The 23,455-nt window shown below is 45.3% G+C and overlaps 2 protein-coding genes across 2 annotated transcripts in view; both read right to left on the bottom strand.

Moving 5' to 3' along the window:
* Nucleotides 1-21,277, bottom strand: part of LOC307074716 (von Willebrand factor D and EGF domain-containing protein) — a 36,178-nt gene extending 14,901 nt beyond the window's left edge. Inside the window, exons 1-18 of the mRNA XM_079734988.1 lie at nucleotides 21,144-21,277; nucleotides 17,590-17,774; nucleotides 16,401-16,629; nucleotides 15,687-15,752; nucleotides 15,117-15,349; nucleotides 14,801-14,890; nucleotides 13,860-14,001; nucleotides 13,021-13,241; nucleotides 11,661-11,734; nucleotides 10,928-11,210; nucleotides 10,229-10,431; nucleotides 8,960-9,855; nucleotides 8,326-8,462; nucleotides 7,677-7,838; nucleotides 6,564-6,668; nucleotides 5,093-5,207; nucleotides 1,567-1,838; nucleotides 499-718 (exon numbers count right to left, since the gene is read on the bottom strand). Of these exons, the coding sequence (XP_079591114.1) occupies nucleotides 499-718; nucleotides 1,567-1,838; nucleotides 5,093-5,207; nucleotides 6,564-6,668; nucleotides 7,677-7,838; nucleotides 8,326-8,462; nucleotides 8,960-9,855; nucleotides 10,229-10,431; nucleotides 10,928-11,210; nucleotides 11,661-11,734; nucleotides 13,021-13,241; nucleotides 13,860-14,001; nucleotides 14,801-14,890; nucleotides 15,117-15,349; nucleotides 15,687-15,752; nucleotides 16,401-16,629; nucleotides 17,590-17,774; nucleotides 21,144-21,237 (3,727 nt within the window). The 5' untranslated portion in view covers nucleotides 21,238-21,277. The remainder of the gene's footprint in view (nucleotides 1-498; nucleotides 719-1,566; nucleotides 1,839-5,092; nucleotides 5,208-6,563; nucleotides 6,669-7,676; nucleotides 7,839-8,325; nucleotides 8,463-8,959; nucleotides 9,856-10,228; nucleotides 10,432-10,927; nucleotides 11,211-11,660; nucleotides 11,735-13,020; nucleotides 13,242-13,859; nucleotides 14,002-14,800; nucleotides 14,891-15,116; nucleotides 15,350-15,686; nucleotides 15,753-16,400; nucleotides 16,630-17,589; nucleotides 17,775-21,143) is intronic.
* Nucleotides 1-23,455, bottom strand: part of LOC307074718 (tripartite motif-containing protein 16-like) — a 298,259-nt gene that overhangs the window by 173,295 nt on the left and 101,509 nt on the right.

The following is a 23,455-nucleotide window of genomic DNA, read 5'->3' as shown; positions in this document are numbered from 1 at the left end:
ACTAACTGTATCCAGAGTGTGATACCATTGTTCAGTGAAGTGTTGGTATGTATAAGTGTTTGTGTCCTCCTTATAAATAGCTCTGTACGAACATTAAAAAATGTGATGTCCTTCTATGGGTATCGGGTGAACCATTATTTAGGATAGTTTATGCTGTAAATAAGTGTCTTGCAAATATAATCAACTTTTTAAATTTCTGGTTTAATACCAATCAATCTAAATGCATGTATGCCTGGTATAATCTATTCACACAATCAACCCCCAGTAAACCTGGTACGCCCTTTGTTCAGTTCAACTCAAACAGCCAGCATTCTTGGGTTTTTATGGGATGCTTTACATGCAAATTGACAGGTGTATCTGTTTAACTATCACTGTTTTGAGGTGAAAACGTCATCAATGGGTAGGCGTGGCCAGTGGGGGATGGTTGCTTTGTAAAGCAACCCTTTTGGCATCGAGTTTCCAGTATTATGGGATGCCCTCTCTCTCTCCGTAACTCACCCATCAGTCCTGGGGGGCATTCGCATCGGTAGCCGCTCATTTTGTTGACGCACGTGCCCGGGCCGCACGGGCCTGACCGGCACTGGTCCACGATGTCGGTGCAGAGGTCGCCATGGGAACCCTCGGGGCACACGCACAGGTAGCGCCCACTTCCGGCGGGAAAGCTGACGTCCGTGATGCAAGTGCCGCCGTTTTGACACCCGCACGGCGCGACGTGGATCTGACGAGTGAGACACATGCAGTGGTTAAGTGTGAAGGTCTGACTGGCTAGCGTATAAAGGCGTTAGTTAGCACACTTTCAAAATGGCTTTGGGTCAATGGGTGGGGAGTAGTGCTTATAATCAGTGCTACAGCGCAGAGTTGGCTACATGGCTACTACCTAGACAACGTTCTGGTGCCCCCGATGGCCAGTTCACTACTGATTGGTGGCCACTTATTCGTAAGTTTCCTTTGGGTAGCAAATATACAAATGGTACTGATAGAAAACTTTTTAAAGTGTGACTCATTCTCAATTTTTCTTTCTTTTTCCTTTCTTTTTTCTTTTCCTTCTCAAGGCTTCCCAATAATAGGCTTTTACTCCTTTAATTTTACCAACTTTACCAACTGCTCTCCCCTTCATGCTCTGTTCCATCTCTTCCCTGTCTTCATCATCTTCTCCCTCATCTACTTCCTCCTCCTCCTCATCCACTACCTCTCCTCTATCCTCCATCCTTCACCTCCTCCTCCACTTCCTCTCTTCCTCCTTCTCCTCTTCCTCATCCACTTTCTCTCCTCCTATCCTTCGTCCTCCACCTCCTCCACCTCATCAGCCACTTCCTCTCCTCCGTCATTATCCGCCTCCTCCCCCCTTCCTCCTCCACCTCCTCCACCTGCTCCTCTCCTCCACCTCCTCATCCACTTCTTCTCCTCCATCCTCCTCCTCCACCTCCTCCTCCTCCTCTCCTTCATCCTCTCTTCCACTTCCTCCTCCATCCTTCTCCACTCCTCATCCACTTCCTCCCCTCCTCAGCCTCCTCCTCCTCCTCCTCCTCCTCCACCTAACCACCTCCTCCTACTCCTCCTCCTTACCTCCACCTCGTTGCTGCTCTGGGCGCTGCACTCGTCCGACAGTGTGAAGCGGACCATCCGCCGCCCGCCGCCCTCCTCCTCCTCCTCGCGGGGAGACACGCTCCAGATGAGGAGGCCTGCCGGAGAGACGCTGGCCCCCGCGGGCCCCCCCTCCAGCTGGAAGAGGAGCGCCGAGCCCTCTGGGTCGGAGGCGGCCAACTGGAAGACAAAGCTCTCCCCGGCGAAGGTCTGGAGGCCAGCCTGCGGACGGTGGAAGGCGGGGGGCTGGTTGACTGGAGAGAGAGAGAGAGAGAGAGAGAGCGAGAGTGCGAGAGAGAGAGAGAGAGAAAGAGATTTCTTACTTCGATTTCTTATTTCTTACGATATGAAAGTATGAAATGATTGAAGTTCTCAAAGCCAACAAATGTCAAACTACTGGCAACCACACAGGTTTACACTTCCACCGGATCACGCCAGGAACCACAGCTGGATACAAAGAAATCATATTGGTAAAGGAAATTGAAATGACGGGCGGAAATGGCTTCTTTTTATGCACTCCAGAGGAGTATTAACAAAGCTGGTGTTTACTACAAAAGCCAGAAGAGCAGCATAAAACATGAACTTCTGCATTAGAATGTTCCTCTACAATTACTTCATCTCTCTTATCTGTGTGTGTTTGTGTGTGTGTGTGTGTGTGTGTGTGTGTGTGTGTGTGTGTGTGTGTGTGTGTGTGTGTGTGTGTGTGTGTGTGTGTGTGTGTGTGTGTGTGTGTGTGTGTGTGTGTGTCTCTCTTTCAAGGTTTAAACAACCGTAAAGGATATGTTGGGAATTTGGTGCCTTGTAATTGGACACTTAACCCCTTTGATGCTGGAAAAGGGGGGAAGGGAGAACCACACCAAAAGCCACACCAAAAAACAGTGTTATTGTTGTTAAAACACAACTAATGACCGCACCACCCACACTTAGTTCTAAGTACTTTAGAAAAACTATAATTACTGTGCAACCAAGTAGGACCAAACTTCAAAGATATACATACAAACAAAAAGAACGCACATCAAATACCGTAACTATCATATTTGCCTGCATCGCAGCAGTCATCATTTATTATTTTCTTAAACTTGGTAGCTGTTAGATTAGAAACCCTTTTGATACCCTTTCTACAGCATCTATTACTACAGTAGGGAAATTTGTAGCGACTGAGTACTCTATCATCAACTGGAATTCACTTAGTTCATTCATAATTTATTTATGGCCGGATGCAGTAATTATGTCTTTGTTTCCACTTGTATCTAAATAAATTCATAATTAACTTATAACGGCTCAATGCTGTATCCTTGTTTCCACTTTAATCTAAGTATAATTTAACCGGCTGCCATTTTAATCCTCCCTGCTCAGACGGGGGACTCCGGATTCCTGAACAGCCAGAGAACCACCAGACCCCCATGAGACCACCCATCTCTAGAGCACCCCAGCTCCCCGGCGGTCTGCCTTTTAAAAGCTCCTCTCCAGATGCACTGACACTTTACAAGAGACGTGCCACCAAAGGCACAATGACACTTTGAATCCCTGTACGGAAGCGAGCGCTTTCGGAGGGCCCATTCAGACGGGGCGTGGGGTTTGGAAGATCACATGCGTGTGTGTTTGTTTTTTAAGTGTATGATTGACCTGCTTGTTAAAATGTGGACAGACTAAATACTCTTCACGTGTTTAGGTGCAGTGAGGCCACATATTCACATTAACATGACACAATAAAATCACGACTAAGAGAGCCGAACAGAAGAAGTCCCCCTATTCATCAGGCCTGCCAGGATTTTGCTGATATTCTGTGTGACTGTAGATATTTTGTCTGACTGTATATTATCCATGCAAGTCATATGTAATTTGTCAAGAGAGAATTAAACAATACATTTTGATAGAACCAGAGACATTACATGCAGGGCAATTGCGCTGAGAAGTGCACTGATCAGTTGAATTTGCAGCAATATTCCTTGGCCGGGGCGAGGAGCTGTAGCGCGAGATGATAAGGATCACTGGACACAAACAATCTGCCCTGACTAGTGGAGTGGAGCCAGGCACGTGCAAATGAGCTGTTTTTTTCAACAGGTCTGACCTAGCCCCTCACCCCCCTAGAACTCAGCAGTCTGGGTCCCGTTCCACCATGGTCTTTTTTGACACTTTGACACTTTGACGTTCTCATGACGGAAACCTCCCCCCCCCCCCCCTCCCCCCCCCGCCCAGCACAGTTATCTCAACGACATCTTGACGACCCCCTTTCCCTCCTTTTCACCAGCCCATTCATCACATCCAGCCACTGGGGACGGGAGCTGTCCTAGTGCCGATCCAACAAAGCCATGGGTCCAGACAGCACCCACCCAGGATGCTTAAGGCGTGTGCCGGCACAGCTTGCAGGAGTATTCCAGGACCTCGTCAACCTCTCCCTAAATGCTTAGTTATGGTTGTACGTCGATGCAACGAAAGGAGGTTTAGGGACCCATTATGTCCTTGCGGACCGTCCTTGCGGCTCTCCATTTTTGGGAGACGTGCGCCTCCCAAAAATTGTAACCTTCTGTCGAGGCGACGCAGCAGCAGGGGCTGTGATTGGTCCGCTAAAGTAAACACGACGCAGAACCAAAACAGGTTCACGCCTGCGTCGAAGAGTCTGCCTGGTCATTGCATTTTGTCGATGTGGAACCATAACTGAGCCTTAAGACTCAAGAAGGTCCCCCATACTCAGGCCCCAGTACTCTCAATGGTGTGATCATTGTAGACGACGGCATCGTCTACCTGCTGCACACAGGGCTCACTCACACACTCGATAGGCCAGACTCCACAGTGAGTTAGGTTTATTTTACTTGGTCTGGGGTCTGGGGAGGACAACCTCCAGCTCAACATCGCCAAGACCAAGGAGCATGTGGTGGACTCCCAGCAGAGCAGAAAACCCCCAAACCCATGTTACCATCCAGGGAGATGAGGTCGAGATGGTGATCTATGATGAAATGGGGTAGATGGAAAGCACCTTCAGCCATCGGCTGATCTATCCCCCCAAGTTGCAGGCAGCCATGAGGCCTGTTTCCTAACTGCCACCCCCTACAAGCTTCCTTCCACACACGGTATAATTATTATATCCTGTACATACTTGGTATTTAGTTATCTACAGTGGACACTTTAAATAGCCAAATCCCTACACTTTAAACAATGCATATTTTGCTATAGTCAGTTATTTATTTTATCATTTTGTTTTATGTTAACATTAAGTTTATAATTTGTGTATTGTGTTTTATTCTTTGTATTTTATTGTATCCTTATTGTTGCCTATTTTCCTGCTGCTGTTACCACCCACATTATTCCACCTAATGATAAATAAGGTTGTATCTTAAGCTATCTTAACTTAATGCACCATTGCTTGCATTCCATTGCGAGCAGAGTTCACAGTTATCGTTAGCGCAAAGTTGCGCTAAATGTTGCCATGGTGAAACGGCAAATTCTTGGGAATGACTTTAGAAACTGGCTTGAGAAAAGGCTGAGGATTGTGAGATTGCGTTCCAACCTTGGTTAAATGACCAGGAGAACTTGGAGGAGCCCGGGTCACATAGGAGACAGGGGCTGCTGGGGTTGGAGTCGCCGTCTCCAAAACACATGCCGTCTATGTTGCACGTCCTCTCCTAGACCACACACACACAGACACACAGACAGAGAGAGAAAGCCATAAATACCCAGTAAGCAGATACTCTTCCAGGGAGAGAGCAGAGAAACGTGTTATGAGAATAAACAGAAAGACATTTGTAGTTAAAATCACGAGTCATAACGTTCAACATTTTAAAGCAGCTCTCTGGAATGCTGTTAATATTTATTTTTTATCCTCCCTCCTCAAAGGTTTTTTCTGATCCAGCTGGGTCTCCCTGCAGACGCCAGATAACACACAGGAAATGATCAACCAGTTAACCCTGTCCAGTCTGTACTCATTCAATTACAGTTCCACTTTGGCACGCAAAGTCGTATAGCCCAGGTGTATTTGCGTGTGGGACACTGCAAGGTCTGCATGTAAGCAAGCTTGTGTGTTAGCTATGATCATGTGTTTGAAATGAAAGGTGTGACGCTGTGTGAGTGTGTGTGTGTGTGTGTGTGTGTGTGTCTGTGTGTGTGTGTGTGTGTGTGTGTGTGTGTGTGTGTGTGTGTGTGTGTGTGTGTGTGTGTGTGTGTGTGTGTGTGTGTGTGTGTGTGTGTGTTCGTGTGTGTGTGTGTGTGTGTATTGGGCCTATGGGAAAGCATTAACACAGACTGTGCATTTAATGAATCCCTGGTCTCAGATTTGTCATTCTAGCTGATGTTGGACCAAATAATTTGAAGCATGATACCATTAGGCCTTCTGTGGTCCAACATGTGCTTTAAGCCGCCCTGGCTAGCCATGTTGTAGCCATTCTGAAGCCCTGACTAAGTAGCAATGTGCACTTATGAAGCCCTTGTGTTCAATTTTTAAAGCCTATGCTGTAACAATTCATTATAATGTCCACAGCATCAACGCAGTTGATACATATTTAAAAGGTTCTCTTTTACAACCACGTCTACAAATAAAGGCTTAAACTATTCACAACAATCTGTCAAACCCATCTCCCGATTCACTCATCTATTGAAACAAGAATGTAAACTCCAGGGCTTTGGTAGGCTCGGGGATTTTTGGTCCGTAGGAAACCAACATCAGCTGATGAGCCTACGTCAGGGGAGTAATATATTTCAGTGTAATTCAATGTGTTCAGCTTGTATTGCCTTACTACAACAGATGAGTACAAAAGTCTTCCCTCGATAGTAGTGTTTTCCACTGAAAACTGTTTTTGGTGTTGGAAAACTTTAGCGTAGTTTGGACCACCCCCCATTTAGCCTTGAATCCAGCTAGCAATAAAATTATCATGTTTTGTTTTTGGCTCGCGCTACAAATATTTAACATAATTTGCGCTCTGTGTTCCTAAGGCCTGGGAAGTTTTTTGGATGCGTTTGCTTGACCGGTGAGTGGTAGAGTTTACCTTTAACTTACAGAGTCCAGACGGTGAGGCCTCACACTGTTGGCACATGCCGTCGTAGATGGTCAGCACTTTGCCCTCGCTGTACTGAGAGCCATCGTTGGTCACCTGGTTCAGGGAACAAATATCACGACTATGATACGATATAGGATGACGATATTAAACTCATTGGCAGTGTGGCATCCAAACCCTTCACAATCTCCTAGAGTCCAAGATCAATCAAGTCCTCCTGGGTCCTCCATGTTTTGATAAAGAACGTAATACTAACGCCTTGCAAATCTTAAATCTCCCTGAGCCTCTATCCACACATGTTCAACACAAGCGGCCTTGAACCAAATCTTAAATAATTTAAGCTAACCAAATATGCGCCATATGTACCGCTTTAGAAGCAATAAGTCAAACTCACATTGGTATGGCCCCTAAAAAAGCAAATATGCCGTCCAGATGTCAAGGCTCACCTTAAAATAATGCCAACCTGGATTGTTGTCGGTGTCGACGTCACAGATTTGAGCCCCAGTTCAAAAAGTAATCTGGGAATATGAACAATTTTCGATACCACAACATTTCCTGACAAGATAGGGATTAAAGGCTAGTGCGTAGGGTAGAACGATTTGGGGAAATAATGTAATAACGTTTATTTCCAACAATGTATGCAATTTTCTTCTATAGTATGACCAACATTGGAAGCAGTAAGCATGTAAACTGCTCTTTTCTTTAGGCCGGGCCTATGTATTGAGATGAATGATGCCTGAATTGATATTATAACATCTTTAAATAACTATTGAATTGTAAAAGAAAATGACCGGACCTTTGGTCAGTAACAGCAACAAATCTCAAAACAAATCGCAGCCTTTGCAATTTGGTTTGAATTTGATGAATCGTTCAGCCCTACTAGCATCTTACCCTCGATTCCCATCGGACTTAGGGCTTGTCGTAGATAGACACAGACGTGGACGAGAAAGTTGTTATTACACAGTATTGGTTTACTTGGATTATGTCATTGTTTGTGCTCGGTGAAACAGTGCAGGCAGTGTGGCTTAGTTGACGCATTGATAGCGGGATCCAATACAACAACATTTCCTGACAAGTTTGGGATTAGAGGCTAGTGCTAGTTACCCTCATTTCCCAGCGGGCGTAGGGCTTGTCCTCCATCATGAAGTCCTCGCTGTGGACGGCCGTCCTGCTCAGGGACGGGACCACGCAGTCCAGGGCCTTGGAGCTCAGGAACGTGGCTTTGGTGCGCTGGTTCTCCCCTGGAATCCACGCCCCGTTCATGTACTGTAAGGTGGAGCCGATGAGGACAGAGAAGGTTGATATTTAACGATTCGCCAAAGAGGTGAACAATTGTTTTAGTATTCTACATGTGAAAAAACAAACAAGATAACACTTTTTGCCGGCATTTATTTGTTTTCATTAGCAGTTTGTTTGTCTTTATTAGCGTGACGAGATGACCATCACGTGCGTTCTTGCGATGAAAACAATATTGCAAGTTTGAGATCTCAATCATGGGATATTGCCCAATATCCCGAGATAGCGAACCAATCAAATTGCACCATTTAGGAGGTTCAAGTGTAGCATATACTAAAACACAGTATTGGCTTACGTGGATTATGTCATTGTTTGTGCTTGGTGGAACCGAGCAGGCCATGCGGCTCAGTTGATGCATTGACAGGGGGATATGTGTCATGGATATGGGTGAGATACTGAAACTGAAACTGGTTTTCACAAGCCCTTCAGGTTGACCTTCAACCTTGCTATACCTCACCTCGAGTCTGGTGGCGTGACAGCTGATGTCGGGGGAGTCGATAAAACCCAGTCCGAAGACCCGTATGCTGCGGCAGTCGAATAACCGGATGTCACACAGGCCGCTGCTCTCCAAGTCTGTGACCTCCACCGGCTGGCCTATCACAAGACAGATCACTGTTACAGTCTGGGTGAGAGAGACTGTACAGTCTCTCACCCAATCCGAAGACAGTGGGCAATCATACAGTCAACCAACCAAAAAGATGCTTAACAAGTATAAAAGTCAGGCATGTATGGCCCTGTGAATATGAAGGTGGATTTATTTTTGTAACTTTTCATGCAATATGCATAAAATAAACAGGAATTCATTATAACAATAATAACAACAATTATAAAAAATAATAATAAGATCCTGAGGGACCTACGAAAAACGAATAAATAAAAGTTAAATGTAAAATTGTAGGTTTAATAAGCAAGTGCTTCATCCTACACAGTTCTCTTAATGAGAATGGTCAATGTATAAATTTAGATGACATCTTTGTCATTTTTTTTCTAGTTTTCTAAACATATGTATGTATGCAATGTTGGGGAACTATGCGATCAAAATAAACGAAACTAAACTAAACTGTACTAAAGTCACTCTATGGAGGACTCACTGATGGCCAGGCTGCAGTCATAGAAGCTGTGACTCGCAAAGCAATGGCAGCCCCATTGGGTGCAGCGTCCGTTGCCGCTGCAGAAGTTGGGGCAGCGCAGGGCTGTGACCACGCTGCTGGAGGCCCCCGGCGGGGCCGACAGCTCCAGCGCCCGCAGGGTCCGGTTCCCCAGCAGCCTCCGCTCGCACTCGTTCTCCAGGTACGGCACCAGCGCCTCGTCCCAGCCCAGGTCGTCCTTCAGCTGCAGGTCCAGGATGCATAGATCCACCGCCTCGTCCAAGCGGCGGCCCAGCAGGTCGCGGCACACCGCCCCCACCGAGGAGTTGGCCAGCGCCGTCTGGCACACCTCCAGGGCCTTGGCCGAGGTCAGGCCGCTGGGCGTGGGCCAGCCGGGCCACACAACCGGCCGGGCCTCCGTCTGGTGGTCCTCGGGGAAGAAGTATGCCAAGCCCTGGGTCAGGCTCTGGGCCATGAAGACCGGCTGGAACTCATACAGGCTCTGCCTCCGCTGCCGTCCCACCGACAGCAGGAGGTCCTCCCTGAACTCCCCGTCCAGTGGGTCGTCTTCCTCTTGCGGGCGAGGGTGCGGACGGCGTCTCTCCAGCGGGTGCTGGCGGTCCGAGGCCGACATGTCCAGGATGCTGTCGTCCTGCCGGGAGCTCTGGATGTACTCCAGGGTGGTGTCCATGGAGGGGAACAGGGAGGTGTAGTCCACGTCGTCATGGGCCGAGCAGTCGGAGTGGGGAGAGGAGGCGACAGGGTCCTTGGCCCCCCCCCCACCGAACAACTGGGAGCCGACGGCGGTGTATCCTTGGTGACAGCGGCAGAAAGGTCTCCTGGATGCCTGCCTCGTCACCGTGGGCAGCTTGTCGAACAGACTCTCCCCCGGACCCAACCTGCCCGGGGAATACAGAGGATTAAAACACCTCAGACCTGCCCCGTCTTAAGGAGAGGAGGCAGTAGCTCAGGAGGTAGAGCGGGTTGGGTCGAGTTGTCCCTGAGCAGGGCACCTAACGCTAACTGCTCCCGACAAGCTGGCTGTCGCCTTGCATGCTTGACTCCGCTGTCGGTGTGTGAATGTGTGCATGAATGGGTGAATGTCTGGCAATATTGTAAAAAGCTTTGGATAAAAGCGCTATATAAATGCGGTTAATTTACCAAGGAAAGGTGAGCGGGAATAGCATAACTGTGGAAGTGGTTGTAACCCAGAGATATTTAGATCATTCCATAACACCTTCCTGGTAACAAAAGGGCGTGACCCTGACTGACCTCCAGCTCTCGATGAAGCGGCCCAACTCCTCGGCGGGGTAGGGGACGCCCTCGGAGCTGTGGAGGTCGTTGTGGACGTTGCGGTCGAAGGTTCCGCAGAGGCCCTCCGTGTGGCTGTAGTCGAGGCCGGGCGCTCTGACGCTCAGGCTCATCCCCCAGTCGCTGACGTCGGCCCTAACAGAGGCCCCGGAGGGAAAGATCAACTACGAGAGGAGAGGCACAGTCGGCAGCTAATTAACAGCTGATTAGAGGTTGTCCACGCACTCCATTCAGAAAATAGATCAATGAGCAACCTGGAACTGTCTTGAATCATGAACAAAGCAACACCATCACAAACGTCTCAAAGTCATTCTAGTGCAACAACAACTAGAAATATTTCATTACACATTCGTCTGTGCGTATTTAAGCTCCACATTTAGTATCTGTGTTTGCTCAGTTTTTAATCTGGCATAAACAATTTGATTAACCCCTCACTGTGTGACTCTGGTGGTCGAGTATTGTAGTGTCAACTTTATAGACCCAGCATTAGCAAACCCATCAAACCCTAAAGATCCCCATTGTCACTGTTTTAAACATTATAAGAACAACACAGGCTGCCCCCGCCACATCACATTACATCACATCCTCCTTCTGCATCACTTCCTGCGGCATCACTTCCTGTTGAACAGTAGACACCAGGGCCATGGTTCAGATACCTACGGTGACCTTCTTCCCCTGGTGGGCCTCCAGGATCCTGAGGCGGCGCCTCTGGGCGGGCCCCTCCCCCAGGGTCTTGACGGTTAGCTGGGGCCGCGTCTCCAGCGGCTGCCCGTTGCACATGTCGAAGACTGCCACCTCGTTCTCCTCGCGCACCGCCACGCCGCATGTGCACGCCACGGCGTAGTGCCGGCTGCCACAGTCCCACTGGCGAGCGTGCACCTCGAACTTCCTGCTCAGGCTGCGGTACAGCAGGAAGGTTCCGGTCTGCTGGTTCTCGTAGCGCCTTTGATGCCAAACAGGGACGCACAGAGGGTGTTTTGCAGCGCTGGTTTTGCATTGCTTTACGTACTCAAAACGTGGTAAAAAATTAAAGTTGGTAATACAAATGTTCCTTGTCTACACCGTCGAAAAAACTCCCTTTAACAGTCATTGACGTTCATTAAGGTTGCCTTCTTAATGTTTTTTATCTTATTCATTTCAGACACGTGTAAAAAGTCAGTTTTTTTTTTTTTAACAGTAGAAATTTGCACACATGTAAAAAAGTCGGACATTAGACACAGCGCAACCCCTCCCAGATCTGGCCTCAGTCACAGGATTATTTTAAAGTAAAATATAAGAACAGTCCATAGTGGCACCACACAGTACCACTGTATCTCCAAACCTGTTGTACAGCTTTTGGCCACGAGTGCTCCCTTAATGAAGTGCGAACGACAAACAGGTTGAGGTCAATTACCTGCCGTCTAGCGTAATGATGTGCGGATCGGTCAGGGAGTAGCAGATGGAGGTGGGGAGGTCCTGAACTGTGACCTGAGGGGAATGAGTGGGGTGGAGGTGAAGGGAACAAAAGATCACTCCGACCCGGGCCCCCACTGACTTCACTCGTACTCCTTTGAAGTTTTCACTGAACACAGATGGAAGGCCAGATAGCTTTGTGATGGAGACAGCGTGTCTGGGGAAGACTGACAGCCGCACTTATGGAAGCTAATCACCAATTCCGGGAACAACAAGGGGACTTTCAAGCCACTTAGTGCAGAAAAAAGGCATCTTAAAATGTAACACTTATACCGGCATTATCTGATATTAGGATGCCGGATGTGTCCTACTTTTTTTACTCTTTTCCCCAATTGATTTCTGTTTCTTATTTTCATGCTCACTAACATTTTAGTTTATGTGTGGTCTACTTTGTTTGGTTTTTTCATCATTGTAGAGGATTAGAAAGTGAATTTGTACATTTCTAACCATAATAATTGGATTATTGTAATAATCCAATTAATGATCAAGGGCAGTGTTGTATCAAATCTTATCAATGCTATTCATTAATCTGATGTCGCCCATACTTGGTGATTAGGTGATTTCTTTGATATCTCACTTTTATATTCGCAACCAGATATCAAAGCAGTATTTTGAAAACTTTTGCAAATAATCTGTCTACCCGGATTAAGCGAGGAGAAAACTGTGTCATATCGCTGTGTGCTGGTCAGACAGAGTCTAGCTGCGCCGAGTAACTTGCAGCCAAGCCTATCATTCTCCAATTAAAGCTCAACGGTTGGAAATACGACTTAAAACGCTGTAATTCTTGAGTACCAGTACTAATAAAATGGAGTATACAAGCGTTTTTAACGGCAGGGTATTGTGTTACCTTTCTAGTACCGCTTTACCGTTCAGCTCTAGCCCAAACCAGGGATTGTTAGCCTGTCCAATACAGTGCTGCACTGAAGTAGACTGATCACCAAATTATACAACTCCCCTGCTGGACAGAGGTCTTAGCTTAACTGACATTTAAGGTCTTAGCTGTGGTGAGGTTTCAGTATCTGTTTCAGGATGTTTATGCAGGTGTTCTCACGATCCTTTTGGTACCGTGAGAACACTACTCTATTGGTCTATTTTACACGTTTCTTACCCCCATGCGGAAGAATTAGTGTCACAAATATATGGCCTGTTAAGCCCTTTGAGAATGTAACTGTGGTTAAGGGCTATACAAATAAAATGGAATTGAACTGAATTGAATTACTACTAATGTAATCTAATGTAATGTCATGTACTCTAAAGTACTCTCATCTCAATCCCAAACCAACCGACCGTCTCCCACTCACTCTCAAGGGGGGCGAGACGTAGTTCCTCCAGAGCCGCGGGGCCCCCGGCGCAGGGCCGGCGCTGACCAGGCTGGGGCGGTTCCCGTCACGCGTGAAGTCGGTGACGGCGGTGAGGGTGAAGGAGGCGCGGCCGCCGCAGCCCGCATCCGTGCACGAGGACGGCGTGAGGGCCAGCTGGCAGGTGGAGAGGGCCACGTTGGGGGCCTCGTGGTCCCGGCTGTCTGTTTGCGTGGCGACAGGGAGGAGGATAACAAGGTTGTTAACGGGTGTCAGCTGGAGCACACGGTGTAAACACGGTGCCTTGAAGCTGCTGTGCTAGCGTCGATGGGTTGGCTCGTTGGCACGCCAAGGCGAGTTGAAACACGAGAAGGGGGAATCGACAGGTGATGCGTTTATCTGTTTTTTTCCTTGACTTTTCTTGAATGAGTGTGTCTGTGTGTGCGGGTCCATCATGTGTGAGTGTAGGCTGAGTGAGTGTCTGGGATCTTTGCTTGATTCTGGTCTAACGAGGTGCAATTTCTGCTTCAGATTTCCTTTTAGCAGTACACGTCAGTTACCAGTCCCTGGAAAAGAACAATGAGAACATAACAACAACAACAACAGCAAACACAAGGAGAATTTATGTTGTTTTTTTACCAAGAATTTGACCAAGCAATATCCGAAATATTAACCCAGAATGTATATTCCTCTATTTAAACTCCCTCCCTTTCTCCTCATTCGTACTCCTGCCTCCAAAGCATGCAGGGAAATCCCACCCTTCTCGCTTATCTCTACTCCCGCGTACCGCTGCGCAATGAGAACTCCGGGGAACGAGGTGAGCGGGAGTATGTGAGACTGACCTGGGTCCAGAACACTGAGGAACAGAGGGAGGCCACACTGGTGGCCCGGCTGCAGGCGGGGACACGGGATGGGGACGGTGCTGTGGATGCTGACCTGGTGCTCCTTGCTGTTCTCCGCTATGTGCAGTGTCTCCATGGAAAACTACCGGCAGAGATCGCAGCAGGTAGATAACGTTAGTCCAATCGTTTAAAAGTGACATAATATACCACCAGGTGTGAGTGTGATTGAAGTTACAAGCCGTTTTGAAAATCCGCCTCTTCTGACATCACAAGTGGGTGTGTCCACTTATATGTGTGCTGATTGATCTGTTGTAAAGCCTACTTAGTGGACTGTAGCAAACTTTGCTCATCTATCCGTCATGCAACTAGTTGGACGCGCCCACTTGTGATGTCAGAAGAGACACCTGGTGGTATAATGTCACATTTAAAGGTCCAGTGTGTCGAACTGAGTAACATCTAAAGGTTGTGTACTTTCCAATATTTATCCAAGGTTATAGGTCACAGTGGCTTTTTTGTCACCTACAAACAGCCACTCTTTGATATGGTGTATTCTGTTATTTTGCGCTGTAAACTATTGGAGAGGTTTTGCAATTAACTCTTTGTCTTTGATGTATTTTTATTGCTTTCTCTGCTCTATTGTTAATTACCTTCATTAGAATTTATCCTAAAGTAAATGTGAAAGCATGTTTATGACTTAATTCTTAAGCCTTGAGTACTCTTGTTTCAGTTTCAGTTTCAACGTACTTCCTCTACAACTTGGTTCTTCATTCAAGTTCAAAGTGTTTATCTGAATGTTCATTCTCAGGGTTCTCATAAAGGGGCAGAATATGATTTTACTTCTTCTTAACATAATATGCAAATATAAACCCTAATCATTCATATCTTGGTCAGGAACAGCAGAACTGTTAAACAGCTTATTCTTTTTGGTGGTTTATTTTTACCTTTAATCCAGCGTAGAAGCTCTCGCTCTCCTTCGGCGTGGATCTACTGTGGCTGTAGTTCGCTCTGAACATAGAAACACTACAGGAGAACTATGGGGGGGGGGGGCGGGAACGGATGTTACTCACTTTATTACCAAATTACATGTTCAGATTTGCCCCCATGCAGACTTTCCCTTATGGCATGCAACACACTTTCTTTGTACAACCCCACAACACATACACACAACCCTTCCCCCGTCACAGAAGTCAGCGCGACCCACCACTAAATTGACTTTCCCCCCCCCCCCGTCCCTGACAAGGGTCTGTTAGGAATTACCGTTTCCCCCAGTCTGAAGTGCAGACCATCCATCTCCACCAGGGAGGAAGTCTTCATGGTGGACTCCTGCCTGATCTCTGCCTTCATGCTGTGGCCGATGTGCCGCGCCCACACCACCTGGTAGCCCAGGTCCTGGCTGGACGGCGGCCCCAGGAAGGAGCACCTCAGGTGGACACTACTGCCCACCAGCTCTGGGGTGATGGTGGGTCTTGAGGGCAGGGCTGGGATGCTCGCTGATTTTGAGGCATATTGGAAAAAGTATTTTTCTTAAGTTCAGGGTTATTTTTGGGCTTTATTATGGTTTGTATGACAATTTTTTCAATATGAACTCTATTAGCCAATGAGAATCAAATAAAGTTTATGAAATATGACACCATCCCAGTTTTATTTCCAGGAAACATACTATTAGTCTCAACTTTTTCTCAACTTTACTCAACTTTCCAGTTTGGCCTGCTGATGTTCATTTAAATAATTGTATGGAGTCCTTGGTGCACAAAATTAGTTGATGTTATTACACATTCTTCTTTATATTGAATAGCTGAACATTGGAGCTTTGGTTTATATTGTCACCTTTACATCTCCCGTTGACCTCAACTTCACCGGGTGGACAAAGTTTTGGACCAAAGTCTGGTGCAACTGCAAGAAAAAACAGGTTTTATTTTTGTAAATCGCAATGGTTTACTGTGGAAACAAACAATTTAGAACAGTTTATCTCATCAATCCATATCAAACTACAGAATTTATGGGACTTAAATCGGTGATATTGTCAGTGAATAAAAGTGCCTCAATCAACTTCACCATGCATTAAAAAGACTGTCTCATTTAAATATGACTGGTATTCATAATTAATGTTAGTTTCAAATCAACACAGTATATAAATTGATACTCAAAAATAAAATGCAAATACAAAAAATACAAAATCATATCATAGGGACTGGTTAAGTTGCATTGAGTGCATTACTTGCATTATTGCATGTGTTATTCAGTTAAAAAAATAATAATATAATAATAAAATATAATAAAATAAAATAATAATAATAATAATAATAATAATAATAATAATAATAATAATAATAATAATAATAATATCACATTTTGGCAACAGTTTAAGGAACCAGGAACTAATTTAATGCTTCACCGCTCTGATTGTTTGCATACATATCTCCCTACCAGCCCCGAAAATAATGAATTAATAAGCGCTCTTCTATTGACTGAAAGGAACAACAGCAATTGTCCGACCATTGACAATTTGGTCGGACAAGTGTATATTGACCATCCACTCACCTTTTGCGCAGTAGCCCATGCATCCCTGGGTGGGCTGCAGGTAGTAGATGAAGTAGTCCCCGCAGTTGCGCACCGTGATGGGGATGCGGAAGAGGCAGCAGTCCTTTGTGCCGCCCAGGAAGAACTGCCACGTGGCGCAGGCTGACAGCTGCCTCGCCTCGCCAGGCCTGGGCAGGGGCCCGTCTTTCAGGGACAGCCACACAGGCGCCTGGGTACCACACCGGTTCATCTGGGGTGGGAATGCAAACTGGTGTCATTAACAGCATTTAGCAATGTTATGTGTAACAAGCACCTTTGCCCAAAGGGGTCAATTAAGGGTCTGAGGGCACACTCAACTTTGGCTGCGTTTCCCACGTAAGGAATGGTTAGGATGTTTGGTTGCTGTTCACACTTTAGATAGGGCTATCATTTTGGGACCATATAAAACTGTGGTGGGTTAAGTCGTCTTTAGCAGTAGCTAAACTAAGAACAAGCACCTGACACATACAGGAAGGATAAGAAGAAATAAGATGATGGTTTAATAGAAGTACCTGTGTAAAGTGAGGTAAACTACTTAAGTGTCTATTGCAAGGAAATTTCTATACTGGAAACCCTGTAATTTGGACAGTAAAGAACCCCCTTACACAGTGCAGCCTGGTCAGGTACTGCTGTAGCACATGAGCACTATATTGTTAACCTGCCCTGAAATGAATTCTCTTCTTCTCCTAATCAGCTTTGCGTTTTATTGTTTCCATGACAAAACAAAGATGGTTCTTGTTTATATCTTACTTATATTCGTTTTTCTAAATTAATCCAAATCATTTTTTGTTTTACGTTTCGCGTCTTGTTGGCACGAGTACGGAGGAGGATTAGGGCCATCATAAAAAAAAATTAAACTCTGACTTTATTCTCAGACTTTTTTCTCAGAAATCTGACTTTAAACTCAGAATTCTGAGATTTATGTCAGAATTCTGAGTTTAAAGTCTGATTTCTGAGATTAAAGTCAGAATTCTGACTTTTTGCTCAGAATTCTGAGAATAAAGTCAGAACTTTATTTTTTTTATGTGTGGCCCTAATCCTCTTCCGTACACGAGCCAATCGAGATTGAGCAAATTTGAAACGCAGAAGGAAAAGCGGCCATTGTTGTACTTCTGGCTTGCGAATAGGTCTGAACATAGCACGGCAGGTGGTGATTCTTTTGTCCCCTTACCTCCACGCAGCTGGTGGGCATCTCTGCCGGTTTGTTGTTGACACTGAAGCGGTACCACCCGGCCTCTAGCGAGTGGTCGCAGATGAGGTCCTGGATGGCCGTGTTCTGGATCTCCGTGGAGTCAAAGTCCACGCTACGGTATGGGTTCCTCAGGGTCCAGTGGCCACCGGGGTAGCACTCTGGTGCTTTAATGACATCGGAAGGAAGTGAGGAGGTAAGTGGACAGCAGTTGTGCTCTTTTACGGTGCATTATCGGGATTAAGTAGTCGTGCATGCACTATTACCATCTACAATTTTTGCACCATTACAATATATCATACAATATACTTTTTGCTGCTATTACTGACAGTATTTTGCACCACTACAATATATATATATATTTATCTATTACAATTTATATATTTTGCACTAGTAAAATATATCATACAATATATTGCTGCTACTTCTGACTTTTTTGCACTCATATATTTTATTGTTTATTTTTAGATTAGTAAATGTCTTTATCTGTTGTGCACTTTGTTGTTTACTTGTCTTTATCTGTTGGGCTGTGTACTTTATGCACTCTCCTTTGTATGTTTGTTAAATGTGAAGAAATTGAGAATAAAGCTTTGACTTTGACTTTGATTATAGGATACCCGATTTGGTGACTTCATCACGACTTAATACTGAACTATATGGGTCAGAAGTGGACCAGTTCAAAACAAACCCAACTCATAGTTTCCCAGTGGGCGAGCATAAGCTTAACCACACTAAATATATGTTGAAATCTTGTATTCACTGCAATATTCAATTATAAAACAATTATCTTTCCAGTCCCAATTTAAGTTTTTCTTAATCATTGCAACCTGTTTTATATTCATTCATCCATCGATCATGCAAACCATCCATTGTCCACTGATTCTACTGTTCATTCAGCAAGCAAATAATGTCCCTAGTCCCAGTCAGCACACATTTGATATAACAATGAGTTGAGCGTTGACTGAGAACAGGGCAACCGGAGAGAAATGGTCCAGAGTAGACATAGGACTAACATGTCAACCGGAAGAAGAGCAGTGGGCTGGGTGGTTTATTTCATGGCCAGTTGTTATCTAAATGACTTACAATAACACAGATCACTCTCTTCCCCCTCGCCTCCCCATGCACCATGGGAGAGGACCTGGAAGCCAATGGCCCATGACACTGGTGCGGGGAACTATAGCTTAATGCTGGAGCAGGATACAAAGAAAGGACCATAGGAATTTCTACACTAATATAACCCCTCAAAATAAAACACCAGTAATACAAAAAAAAAAGTCCAAAGACTCGAAAGGCTACCTCCCTTCTACCTCCCTTGTCATTACACAAGCTAGGATTTATTTTTACAACAATTACAAAAACAAATCATCAAACTTCCAACTCACAGTGAATTAAACTGACCTCCTGGAGCATTGGAGGTAGCAAGCCTTAATATACCAAGGCTTGAAATATACCGGGAAAAGCAAACATGGCTGGTATGGATGGTGTCTGAAGACCACCACAACCTTGAAAGGACCGGTAGCGAGTAACAGTGTCAGTGACCCTGAGCTTAAACAAAGCACTTGAAGAGCAAATGCCTCTTGTTTACGTCTTTGGTTTGCCTGTGCGTACACCTTGCCTGGGAGCTGGGCCTGCAACAGCTGAGGTCAGGGGTTACCCAAACAAGCCAGACTAGACTAAACTCGACCAGACTTTTGCTGTTGTCTGCACTGCTCCAGTCAGCAACGCTGTGTGTGTGTGTGTGTGTGTGTGTTTACATTGAAAAAAAGAAGGAAGTTAGCTTAAAGGATTTACCCCTCCCCGTCCCATAGGGAGGTAAATCCTGGAAGTCCCAAAGGCACTCACCAGATGTGTTTGAGTCACCCCGTCTCGTTTGTGTTCCCCCAGTTAACAGTATTAAGCAGGGTGTTAACACAACAGTGGCTGGGGGTCCCTGGCCAAGGGGGGCTGTCGCTCACCAGCCAAATGGAAGCCAATGGCTGTCAGGCCTTTAAGACCATCCTAGTCAGAAACACTGGCTCCTTTTTGCAATCCTTCTTTTGTATTTTGTTTTTGTTATCTATATTATCTTTTGTTGTGTTATTGAGTTCAGTGTCCGAACAGACCTTAACCTACCAAATGAGTCACAACTTGGCAGAAAACGAACCAACAAGAAAGGTACCCAAGTGCCAGATGATTTTTGACTGTGATTTATCGTCAGCTCTACGACTTTATTTTACTTCCGTCACCCATGACTCGGAAGAGGAGAGCCCCCCGAAAGCATGAGGTCAAGAGTTAATACTAACCTACGAAATGTCGCAACACACTGTGTGTTGTTATTTGTCGCATGATTAGAGCTAAAATAAACTCCTACAGTACTTTAACAACTCATCCAACAATATTTTAACTACTCAAAGGCTACACCCAGGCTACACCCTTCCCACCTTAATCAGAACGATCACTGTACGATATTGCTTGTCCGTTTTTCTGATCATTTTTGACCGCTCCAATGTCCACATTAGACATCAAATTATAGTAGGGAATGCTCAATCGATCAAGAGAAACATATAATAGTTGCTTTTCAGATATTAACAACAATGGCAGGATGAGAGAGACTGCATTAGATATTATACCATGCAAACCAATCATATGAGAACATGTAAACTAATACAATTAATAAATGAACATAAACCAATAGACAATACTTGATAGCCTTGATTTCAAGTAAGTTAAAACCAGGGACCATCACACTGTTGAGATGTCAAGATGTACGCCAATGTACAGAGCCAGTGAACCCGCTGTTTAAGATGGAATTCGAAAATTATGATATTTTTTTTATGAGCGTGTTTGGGAGAGAGTTTTAGAAATAAGGGGGGCGTGTAATCCCCGTGGTTACGACCTACGCCAACTTTTTGATACTTTTATAGTAGGCTATTGTGGTTGAGCGCTATGATTAGCGATGTTGGACATGAAACACACACTGTAGCGGTGTCCGGGAAGTATAACCCTCTCTCGGACATTATATAAAAACCTGGCCAGACGGAGATTCACACATCCACACACCGCTCCGCCAGTGTCCCGTGGTCGACGTCACGCTGCCTTGGAAAAGGTAGTCTGACGTCACGAACAGAACGCACCTGCGTTCAGCAGAGTGGACCGTCCACGTAGTGTTTTGGGGTGAATGGCAAAAACATAGGCTTTTAGACTTACTTCAGTAACAGTGATACCATTGCATAGATTACTTTGTTGAAGATCATATAAGACCAGGTTTAATGCAGACAATTGAAAAAAACGAGTTTGGGTTCACTGGCTCTTTAACAGCCATATTTCGTCGTCGTTTTTCGGTGTAGCCTTCTATAGGGTTTGTTTTACATTTAGAGTGGTTGTTTTGCCTATTCATTGATCGTATCGTTGGGAAACAGTTCTCATGGTTGATAAAGTAAAGCGATCAACACGCTTGTCTGACAAAATGCGTGCGTCAACGTCAAATGTCAGGTGGTCGATTGCAACGCGCGACCATATCTGCAAGGAATAGAGTCAAGTAAATATTCACCGCTCACCACGTTGGCTCAGCACCACCACCATGCATTGCAGCGCAACTCGTAGATAACCCGGGAAGGACAGTCGCACCACGGGGTAAAACGCGCGCTCCATTGTAGCCTGCTTTCAAATTCCTCCAAACAGACGCGACCACCTCACTCAGTCGTCTGGTCCCATTAATAGTCGTGTGTGGTGAACGCCGGTAAAGCCACGAATGTGTCGTCCAGTTTCAGCGCTGATGCACGAGGAGGAGAGAGGAAAGGGCACTCGCATTGTTTTGAGTACAACGTTTTTAGTCAAGAAGTCAGAAGTTGCAGAGAAAAGGGGAGGTAGCAGTCTGTCTCCCCTGTAGGTGGGCTCGCTTGTCCGAGGGGCACCAAATATAGCCCTTCCCCTGTGGCCAAAACGTCAAATAAAACGTATATATTTATGACACAGGTATCATAGCGAGTTGATAAGTTGCATTGCGTGCATTAGTTGCATTATTGCAAGTGTTATAAAATTAGAAAAAAAAACAACTTTTTTTTCACATTTTGTCAACAGTTTGATGCCAGGAACTAATTTAAAGTTTCACAGCTCTGATTGTTCAGGCCTATACAGTTTAAGTACCGAACGCACCCCAGGGAACTATGTGCAAACTTTGCAACCATAATAATGTACACACTTTTGGGCCGATTATGACTTGAAATGTTCAGCAAACAAGCTTTAATAATTGAAACCCCAACGAAGTCCATCCCATTCAGCAATTCATCCCATTAATCGTCAAGTTCATTTTGTGTCGTACCACGTGACTGGAACCGTTTAGTGAATGAAGCCATTTGACCAAGGGGGACAGTGTATAACCCCGCGAGGCTGACACGGTGAAGGTCGGTCTCTTTGAGTGTAGGGTAAATATCAGGTGCTGCTGCCTGAAGGCTTAGAAGACCAAAGGAGAGACATACCTTTCAACTTAATAAAAGGGCCTATGACAGCCCACAGGTGTTTGCTGCTTGCCTTTTCATTCAAGCTGTTGTGAGAACCTGATAGACCTCTAGTTTTCAGACTTTCCCCGGGAAGACCACCAATACCCAATTGTTTCAAGAACACATTTGTAAACAAAAAAAAATCTCCCTGAAATGAGAGGGTTAAAACTTACAGTTTTGTATCTTGCTGAGAACAACAGCAAAATAGAGGTGTTTTTTATCAGCACCAGGTCACCAAAGGCCCACGACTCAAATATAATAGCGCTCTTTTTAAGCACCAGCCATGCCTTAGCTCTTGATTTTATGTCTGTTTTGTATTCATCAAGGTAAGTTGCACAGCTAAACACAACACAATGTTATTGCGTTGTGTGACTTTTTGCTGTTACCATTGATAGTTTCCTTGTTGTTGTCGAATACACACATTGTGACTTGTTTGTTTCAGAAGTCTGTCAACACATCTGTACCGACATCTGTTTTGCAAACTTGACCAGAGTTTAGAGTTTACCTAATGAGTTAGAAATGGGCTGATTCCGTTCTACTTAGATGTAAGTCGGTTCTTGAACATGTGTTTAGATAGTGGAAACTAATCTCATGGTCTAATCCGTGTATTGCCTAAGGGCACGACAGTGAGACGTAAGAGGCCTCTCCTCTCTTATGTTTCACTGTTCCTCCCTTTTCCTTTTGTCACAGGCTTTTCCCATCCATCCCTACATTTGTCTCGCTAAAGACAGCCCACTCATCTGTCCAGTTCTCTATAAACCGGCAATGACTCCAAACAGTGCAGTCAGCAGGTAAGTATTATCTTCATTCATGTAATATCATCCTAACATGTGTCACATGGAAACACTTGCTGCAGTGGCTACTATAGCAAAGGCTAATGCTATAACAAAGGCAAAAGCAAAGGAAAGTGTATAGCCATAACTAGTCTACAGCTAAGTTTGTGGCCAAATCTCTAGCTAGGGCTCGAGTTGGAGCTAAGGCTCGAGCCCTAGCAAAGTTTGAACTACAGCTGAGGCTAAAGCCATTGCTAAAGCTATGTCCCCCAAACCTTCCCCTCCCCTGCAGGAGAGGAGGCATTATCAGCTCCTCTCTTTGATGTGGGAGCCCTGAGAGATGACAGAAGGGGTATGTAGAGCCGTCCTGAGTACTTCCAGATGTCAGACATCCTTCTCTCACTGTGAGAACACCAAGAAGAGGGAATATTTGTGGCATGTCAACAACAGCCGTAACATATTGTTACCACATTGATTGGACAAGGAGTCATTCTGGCATCTATTGCTATTTGTGTCAGGATGTAATTAACAAATGTTGAGATTAACATTTCAGTTTTTTGATGTGGAAATGATTGCAACACTTAACATATGTGCTTA

Source organism: Pollachius pollachius (genome assembly GCF_949987615.1).
Source record: "Pollachius pollachius genome assembly, chromosome: 4".
In the NCBI taxonomy this organism is placed as follows: Eukaryota; Metazoa; Chordata; class Actinopteri; order Gadiformes; family Gadidae; genus Pollachius; species Pollachius pollachius.
Note: the sequence above shows the minus strand (reverse complement) of the source record. Positions and strands in the feature narration are given on the sequence as shown.